This window comes from Takifugu flavidus, chromosome 7 (genome assembly GCF_003711565.1).
Source record: "Takifugu flavidus isolate HTHZ2018 chromosome 7, ASM371156v2, whole genome shotgun sequence".
Classification (NCBI taxonomy): domain Eukaryota; kingdom Metazoa; phylum Chordata; class Actinopteri; order Tetraodontiformes; family Tetraodontidae; genus Takifugu; species Takifugu flavidus.
In genome coordinates this window covers 16,304,138-16,314,149 of record NC_079526.1, presented here as the reverse complement: position 1 = coordinate 16,314,149, position 10,012 = coordinate 16,304,138, and the positions used below count along the sequence as shown (strand labels likewise).

General features: G+C 53.0%; 1 protein-coding gene across 1 annotated transcript in view; it reads left to right on the top strand.

The window, feature by feature from the left end:
- Nucleotides 1-10,012, top strand: part of zc3h3 (zinc finger CCCH-type containing 3) — a 34,330-nt gene that overhangs the window by 12,652 nt on the left and 11,666 nt on the right. The window contains exon 4 of the mRNA XM_057038978.1: nt 5,870-6,011. Coding sequence (XP_056894958.1) covers nt 5,870-6,011 — 142 coding nt within the window. The remainder of the gene's footprint in view (nt 1-5,869; nt 6,012-10,012) is intronic.

Below are 10,012 nucleotides of genomic sequence, written 5' to 3'. Positions count from 1 at the left end.
GTCTGTGAGTCTGGAGCCTCCTCATCCTCTGTGTTGGGCCGACCTGATGTTCCAGCACCGGTCAGCGCGGCTGCCTCTCAGCTGGGGAACGGAGTTTGAACTTGGATTTGCTGTGACTTTGAAGGACCTTTGGTTCCTCGGTGTGTGTTTGTGAGCGGACCGGGCCGGTGGTTCGGGACATCAAGCAGATGCCTGATCCTGCTGGTTGGATCAGCACTTTTCGGGCTGCTGCCGGCTCTCGCCACGGCCCAAAGGGACCAATTAAACCCTGGCAGCTGCAGCCAGAACCGCAGCAGAGCAGGAGAGGGGTGGACCAGGAAGCTGAGGGGCAGACAGACCCGAGGACATGTGGACATACGCCACGTCCTCCTTCAAAAGGGCAGAAGAGGCAAACGTGTTCTGAGGGGTTCTGCTGTTTCTCTGGAGCCTGCTGGGTCCTCTCAAGTCTCCAAATGGGTCGAGTGAAGGATCCCCAGCGCCCTGACCTCAGCACATTAGGACCCAGGCCAACGAGAGACTCTCATCACGTCACTCTCATTTCTCCCCCTGACCTTTTGCCTCTGAACCCTCAGCTCTGGGGCAGTTCCCTGTCCAGAGCTGCCCCCCCTTCCAGACACCTGACCCCGTCCCAGCCTGTCACTGAGTGGGCCATGGCCCGCAGCCAGGGGGAACCACTTACAACTTCTGTAGTTATTCCAACAGGCCCTCAAATGCAAAGGTCAAAGGTCAGCGTCACTGCTAAAGGGCAAGACTCTAACCTCTCTATGTATAGCTTTGATCTGAACACACATTTGCACTCTTTGTTATCTAAATGTGGTTCAGGTCGCAGCGCAGAAGCCATGATAAACCTGGACCATCTTGGACCATCTTGGACCATCTTGGACCCCCCCCCCCCCCCCACACACACACACACACACACACCCTGAACGTTGGTGGCGCCTTTTCTCACTGTGTGACCACCACTCACTGGCCCAGAAGAATCAGCAGCATGATGAATTCATGACGCTCGCCATCTGCAACCAGAACCTCCAACCAGAACCTCCAACCAGAACCTCCAACCAGAACCTCCAACCAGAACCTCCAACCTGCCACCCGTGCAGCCTCAAAGTGCCCCATGATTGATGCCACCAGCCCCTGTAGCTGCAGAGCTCCACCCCGCGGAGGTATTTGGTCTTAGCGTGTGTCTCTTTTTGAGAGTCCGGGCCCAGAAAATGGAAAGGTTCTGTGACCAGGACCTGGTTCTGAATGCTACAGGACATGCTAGCAGGGTTAGAGGGTTAGTAATCAGCCCTTTCCCTCTGAGCTTGTGAGGCTGGAGTCACAATCCACAAACCTGAGCCTCATCACAACCACTGTCAGGGCCAAACTTGTATTTGTATTAAAACTCGACCACTGTCTGTCCCCCCCCCCCCCCCCCCATCCACGGCCATTAATAGCCCCCGTCCACCTGTTTGTTCTCTCAGCCTCTGAAGGTCTCGGTCTTCCTGCCTCCTTGCTCCCATCGTTAGGTCCACATCCCTTGTGGAATCTTGTGTTGCCCTTTAGGGATGACCTCACTTAACCTTCATGTCCCTTCATGCCCCCCCACCACAGGCTGCCCCCCCACCACAGGCTGCCCCCCCACCACAGGCTGCCCCCCCACCACAGGCCCATGTGCACTCACATGTAATGTATGGAATACTGGCAGAGCTTAAGTGGACAGAGCCCGTGGACCCCCCTGGAGCTGTCTAATGGGATTGGCTGATTGACAGATTCCGTCATTCCTCTGACCAAAGTCGACATGTGGCGTGGAGGCCGGTCCGCTCTGCTGGGCAAGGTCAAGGTCAAGGTCACGGGAAATGCATGTTTTCATCATGTCTTATTTAAGTTATCGATGGAAGCATACATGGGGGCCATTGACCTTGAATCCTCATCAAGGACGTTTCCTTGTGTGATCGTGTTCTGGAAATTCCTATGGAGAGTTTCAGGAATGCAGAATTCAAATGTAGTGATATGAGGTTTGATATGACAGCTCAGCCGCCACAACGTGGTCGCTATGGTGACGGTCACGTCGGTGATTTTGGTTGCACCTAATGTCACGGAGTGAGCCGTGCCACTGACGCACACACTTCATACGCACACACTTCATACGCACACACTTCATACGCACACACTTCATACGCACACACTTCATACGCACACACTTCATACGCACACACTTCATACGCACACACTTCATACGCACACACTTCATACACACACACTTCATACGCACACACTTCATACACACACACAAACATTTCATTTCCATTCTGTTCCGTCTAGGGTTACTCGGTTTAAGCATTTCACACACACCACTTTTTACCATAGCTCACCAGCAGGACATACTTCCTGGTTTGGGGAAACCGAAGGACTGGTCCATGATTGTATATATGGAGGGGTTTCGCGGGGTGCTACGGCACAATCTATTTTAGCGGGGGTGTTTTATTGGGGTAAATTGAACATGTATTTTACTGTGCACTGGGTGGTTGTTGGTGGTGGAAATTTGTTTTGGAAGTTTTACGCATATTTTGTATTTTCTTTTCGGTTGTAATTTTGAGTTTGTAAATGTATTAGTGAGCGTAATAATTTTGATAATTGGTTTCACCTGTGGGAGGGGCTACAGGTATAAAAGCCCTGTAGTAGACCCAAGACGGGGCTTCGTGTTGGTTGTTGAGTTGGTTGGTCATTGTTTTGGAGGAAAAGAAAATTGTTGGAAAAAGTTAAAGTGGTGGGGTGTAAGAGTGTGCAGGGTCTGTACGTATTGTATGAATTTAGCCTGGCATCTTCTGACGCCGCTTTATTTTTGGTAAATTAAAATACATTTTTGGAGGAAAGAATCTCCCATCTCCCTCTGTCTCCTCCACCGCCGTTCATCCTTACGACACCTAAATAAAAGGGTCCTTGTCCAGATGTTTTCAGAAGGTTAGACGTCACATGTGGAGGATCTTAATGAGGTTTAGTCCCAATTGATCGGTGGTCCTGAAGTTAACAGGATGTTGATCAAAGTGATGCTTCCTCACCGCTGCTGCTGAACTCTTCATCGGAAACGGGACAAAAGTTCAAGCACATTATTCTGAAAGTGAGGCCTCGTCCGGGGGGGGGGGGGGAGATGGGACGGGGGGGGGGGGGGGGATCACTGTAGCGAGCAGCAGTGCGGGGTTCTGTTGGTGCTGCCTGGCTCAGCTGCTACAGCTGATGGCTCCGTGGCGATGATGGACGAGGCCACGAGCTCCTCACCCCCCAACCCTCCTCCGCCTCCACGCCCCCCATCTCCCCCCCCCCCCCCGTCCCATCCTACTCCCCCCCGCCGCGACATGACCACACCGACAGCTGATGGTTCCGTCAGAGGCCTTTTGTGTCAATAAGTGGCCACCAGGCAACTGTCAACTCCTCATCACACACACACACACAACACACACACACACACACACACACACACACACACTCTCTCTCTCACACACACACACACACACACACACAGTGCAGCAGGTCCATCACAGAAATACCTTCTTTTAAAATTCGGCTGTTTATGTTGCACCAGCTGATTTCCAGCGTGTTAATTTGGGGGGTAACTGATTAATGTGTAGCCGTGTGTCTGTCAACACTCTGAGAGTGATGGCACTTCTCTGAAGCCTGGTCCGTTTTTAGTCCTCAGGAATGACTCAGGACCATCTGCTGGATGACTTAAAGACTGTAAGAACTGTAACTTAAAGCCAAATTTGAGGTTGTCAAAGGTTGCTATATATTTTGGAGGAAACACTAGCTCTTCACATATCTGGAAGCCCAAGTTAACGTCACCTTGCTGCCCAGTCAGCCAAACTCTGGAGATTAAAATGTTCTGGGCCAGTTCTAAAGGAAATAGAAGGTGATTAAATGGCAAGAAGCTGCCCTGAGGAGGGGCCGCACGGCCCCGTCTGCATGGTCCCTGACGGAGCAGCCTCATCCTCTACAGACCTCGCTCTCCCCAGGGATTACAGGATGGAGAATCTCTGAAGTTCCTTGTTGGCAGGGGGGGGCAGCAAACATCTGGGTAGTCTGTCAGAACCTCTCTTTGGCTGTCAGACTCACAAGGGATCATATCAGAACCACAGCAGGTCTTTAAATTGTGGCGCCTCTCTTGGTAAATCTGATGTTTGCATGGCATCCCCATCTCCTGTGAGAGCGCTGGAGCAGTGGGGGTCAGAAGATGAGCCCCAGGGGAAGAGACAGTGTCAATATTAAGATTTATTATTCATTGGCCCGACCCAGGGAGGAGGCAGCCTCTGTTAGAGGAGGCAGAGAGGAGAGGGGGATGAGTGGGAGCATCCTGAGAGGATGGAACATGTGCAGCGTGGTGACCTGTCAGCAGACCCAGTCAGAGGCCCAGCATTGCTCCATGGTGGCCCACAACCTTAGCAAGGTTCAGCCTCATCCACCTCAGCTTTGTGTTGAGCGAGCACACTTTCAACTAAATGGGAACGTTGTCTCTGATTGGCTGGACTCAGCAACATTTGGTTGATCAGGTTTATTGGGAGCCAAAGTAGCTGCTGCCATGGTGAAAGAAGAAGGATGGTGATGCCAAGCTGAGCTGAAGCACCTTCATTAGCTCTTAAAGCTTCTGTTGTTTGATTGGTCTGAAGGCGTAAATCAAGAATTCATGAAGCTCATCTCTTGAGAATCATCCAGAGCGAAGCTGTGTGCAAGCTTAGAGACGCCCGAAGAGATCAAACCGAACGTCCCGTTATCTGGCGGCAGGAGCGAGAGGCAGCGGCGAGGGAGGAGATGATGTGCCGACTCATGGAGGCGTCAGGGAGATGAATGGAGGCCTGCAGGCAGTCGTGCACGGCGAGGACTCCGTGCACGACTGCCCCATTGCAAGGCAGGCCTCTGTCAAAGGTCTATTAAGGGAAGATTGAGACCCCAGCGTGTGTGTGTGTGTGTGTAAGTGTGTGTTCACACTCTCATTGGTCATGGTCCTGTAGTAGAAGATTGAGACCCCATTGCTCCCAGTGCCACTCAAGCAACACAACCTGCAGAGGTGTACAATCAGATCAGCAGGGTCCATCCATCCCTGCTGACACACACACGCACACACACACGCACACATGCACACACGCACACACATGCACACACACACACACACACACGCACACACACACACGCACACACACACGCACACACGCACACACACGCACACACGCACACACACGCACACACACACGCACACACCACACACACACACACGCACACACACCACACACGCACACACCACACACACACGCACACACACAGTTACTTATCAACTGCACAGCTCGCTGTAGATGTCATTAAACAGTAGCAAGGTGGAACAGCTGTGTGACAGCTTCATGGATGTAGCAAGAGTTGGGTTAGTGAGGCTTTAGTGGCAAATTAAGCTGGTGTGTGTGTGTGTGTGTGTGTGTGGGGGGGGGGGGGGGCAGCCTTGACAAGCTCTATTTGTCATGTGCCAATGCAACCAAATAGCTCAGACAGCAGCACAGATGCATTGTGGGAACTTTACCTCCAACACTCTCTGGTGACACATGAAACATATTTATTATATCAGGTTCTAGACAAACGCTCTCAAACGTCTCCAAAGGGTTGGAGTTAGGGTCAGGGTTAGGGTCAGGGTCAGGGTTAGGGTTAGAGGGTTAGGGTCAGGGTTAGGGTTAGGGTCAGGGTCAGGGTCAGGGTTAGAGGGTTAGGGTTAGGGTTAGGGTCAGGGTCAGGGTCAGGGTCAGGGTCAGGGTTAGGGTTAGGGTTAGACCCTAACAGCCTCTCGTGTTTACACGTGCGCTGCTGTGGGCGTGCACGTGTTTCATGTGTTCACACTGAGCTCTGCTGCCCCCAGGTCCTCCGTCCACCTTCTCCTCCGGGGCTCCCCCAGACTTTGGGTCGTCACGCTACAGGAGCCGCCGGGGCCCCAGCGCTGCCCACGCCCACCAGGACCCCCCCAGCCTCTCCTGGAGGGCCAGGAGGGTCCAGTCGGCCAGGTAGAGCACATGCACACACCTCCCCCAGGTGTGTGTGACCTGGGAGGGCTGCTGGCGTCATCACATTCTCACGCGTTCCCCAAACACCAGCAGAAACAGAGCAGGGGGGAGGGTCGATGCCCCCCCCCTTATCTGTCCCCTCCCTGCCTTTATCAGCCTGGAGCCTTCAGCCCGTCTGGGGGGCAACGGGGCATTTCCTGTTCCTGCCAGATGGTGGAGCAGCGGGTTCTCATTTGGAGACCCCCCCAGCCTCGCCCCCCCAGCCTCACCCTCGCCCCCCCAGCCTCGCCCCCCCAGCCCCCCCCCCAGCCTCACCCTCGCCCCCCCAGCCTCGCCCCCCCAGCCTCGCCCTCGCCCCCCCAGCCTCGCCCCCCCAGCCTCGCCCCCCCAGCCCCCCCCCCAGCCTCGCCCCCCCCCCCCCCCCCCCGCCTCGCTGACACATCAGTGCTTTTATCTCTTTGCTTTTCCCGCCGTCTTTCTTTCCTTTTATCACACGTTATTTTCACGCCCTCCTGTGCATCTTAAACTTTTGTTAATCTATTTCTTTCAACTTAATTCTGACATAAATATTAAAGAACCACACGCACGTACGTGCACAGGCTGGGCGCTCATCTCCGTTAGTGCTTCAGTATCGATCAGAACAGGATGTGAGAGACGGGGCAATAAAGTGGAGGAGCGCTTTCACTTCCCTGCTTCTGCTGCAGTCAGGGACCATTCATCCATCCATCGCCCTCATTCACCCCTTCATTCATCAGTCAGGGACCATTCATCCATCCATCGCCCTCATTCACCCCTTCATTCATCAGTCATGGCACCATTCATCCATCCATCGCCCTCATTCACCCCTTCATTCATCAGTCATGGCACCATTCATCCATCCATCGCCCTCATTCACCCCTTCATTCATCAGTCATGGCACCATTCATCCATCCATCGCCCTCATTCACCCCTTCATTCATCAGTCAGGGACCATTCATCCATCCATCGCCCTCATTCACCCCTTCATTCATCAGTCAGGGACCATTCATCCATCCATCGCCCTCATTCACCCCTTCATTCATCAGTCATGGCACCATTCATCCATCCATCGCCCTCATTCACCCCTTCATTCATCAGTCATGGCACCATTCATCCATCCATCGCCCTCATTCACCCCTTCATTCATCAGTCATGGCACCATTCATCCATCCATCGCCCTCATTCACCCCTTCATTCATCAGTCATGGCACCATTCATCCATCCATCGCCCTCATTCCCCCTTCATTCATCAGTCATGGCACCATTCATCCATCCATCGCCCTCATTCACCCCTTCATTCATCAGTCATGGACCATTCATCCATCCATCGCCCTCATTCACCCCTTCATTCCTCAGTCATGGCACCATTCATCCATCCATCGCCCTCATTCACCCCTTCATTCATCAGTCATGGACCATTCATCCATCATCGCCCATTACACCCCTTCATTCATCAGTCATGGCACCGTTCATCCATCCATCGCCCTCATTCACCCGTTCATTCATCAGTCATGGCACCATTCATCCATCCATCGCCCTCATTCACCCGTTCATTCATCAGTCATGGCACCATTCATCCATCCTCGCCCTCATTCACCCCTTCATTCATCAGTCATGGCACCATTCATCCATCCATCGCCCTCATTCACCCGTCATTCATCAGTCATGGCACCATTCATCCATCCATCGCCCTCATTCACCCCTTCATTCATCAGTCATGGACCATTCATCCATCCATCGCCCTCATTCACCCCTTCATTCATCAGTCATGGCACCATTCATCCATCCGTCGCCCTCATTCACCCCTTCATTCATCAGTCATGGCACCATTCATCCATCCATCGCCCTCATTCACCCGTTCATTCATCAGTCATGGCACCATTCATCCATCCATCGCCCTCATTCACCCCCTTCATCATCAGTCATGGACCATTCATCCATCCATCGCCCTCATTCACCCCTTCATTCATCAGTCATGGACCATTCATCCATCCATCGCCCTCATTCACCCGTTCATTCATCAGTCATGGACCATTCATCCATCCATCGCCCTCATTCACCCCTTCATTCATCAGTCATGGACCATTCATCCATCCATCGCCCTCATTCACCCCTTCATTCATCAGTCATGGCACCATTCATCCATCCATCGCCCTCATTCACCCGTTCATTCATCAGTCATGGCACCATCATCCATCCATCGCCCTCATTCACCCCTTCATTCATCAGTCATGGCACCATTCATCCATCCATCGCCCTCATTCACCCGTTCATTCATCAGTCATGGCACCATCATCCATCCATCGCCCTCATTCACCCCTTCATTCATCAGTCATGGCACCATTCATCACCGACCGGGGTGGTGCTGAGTCGCCCCCTGCTTCAGCTGGGCCTTGCATGGTCAGGACTGCACACACACACCACACATGTGTGTGTGTGTGTGCACATGTGTGTGTGCACATGTGTGCAAAGGCCCACACACACACACATACACACACACACACACACACATGTGCACACACACACACACACGTGTGCGCACACCCATACACACACACATGTGCACACACACACACATGCATGCAAGTGCACACACACACATACACACACACGCTCATACACACACACACACCACCGTGTGCACAACACCCATACACACACACACATGTGCACACACACACACACACACACACGCTTACACACACACACACACACCCGTGTGCACACACCCATACACACACACACATGTGCACACACACACACATGCATGCAAGTGCACACACACATACACACACACACGCTCATACACACACACACACACACCCGTGTGCACACACCCATACACACACACACATGTGCACACACACACACACACGCTCATACACACACACACGCTCATACACACACACGTGCACACACACACACACACGCATGCATGTGCACACACACACACACACACCACACATGGCCACCCAGTAGTTACAGGGGAGTTCCTGTGTCCTTGTGTGTCCTGTGTCCTGTGTCCTTGTGTCCTGTGTCCTTGTGTCCTGTGTCCTTGTGTCCTTGTGTGTCTTGTGTCCTGTGTCCTTGTGTGTCCTGTGTCCTGTGTCCTTGTGTGTCCTTGTGTCCTGTGTCCTTGTGTGTCCTGTGTCCTTGTGTGTCCTGTGTCCTTGTGTGTCCTGTGTCCTGTGTCCTTGTGTGTCCTTGTGTCCTGTGTCTTGTGTGTCTGTGTCCTTGTGTCCTGTGTCCTGTGTCCTTGTGTCCTGTGTCCTTGTGTGTCCTGTGTCCTGTGTGTCCTGTGTCCTGTGTCCTTGTGTGTCCTGTGTCCTTGTGTCCGTCCTTTCCCGTGTCTCTGAGCCGGGACAAACGTCCCTTTGTGGGTCACTCTTCAGCTTTAGGCTGTGGCTCCACTCAGAGTAGCTGGGAAATGTAGCCTGGACAAAACTGTCTTCAGCAGCTCATTTTGTCCTTTCAGGCCTCCTCTGGTCACATTTAGCAAACGAATATTTGGGGATGTTTAAAAGCTCCTTCCTTGTTTTACTGCTGCATTACTTTTTTAATGATAGCAGCAGCTACAGCAGCAGCTACAGCAGCAGTAGCAGCTACAACAGCAGCAGCTACAGCAGCAGCAGCTACAACAGCAGCAGCTACAACAGCAGCAGCAGCTACAGCAGCAGCAGCTACAACAGCAGCAGCAGCAGCTACAGCAGCAGCAGCTACAGCAGCAGCTACAGCAGCAGCATTAGCAGCTACAGCAGCAGCAGTAGCAGCTACAGCAGCAGCATTAGCAGCTACAGCAGCAGCAGTAGCAGCTACAGCAGCAGCTGCAGCAGCAGCAGCTACAGCAGCTGCAGCTACAGCAGCAGCAGCTACAGCAGCAGCTACAGCAGCAGCAGCTACAGCAGCAGCTACAGCAGCAGCAGCAGCTATAGCAGCAGCAGCAGCTACAGCAGCAGCAGCTACACAGCAGCTACAGCAGCAGC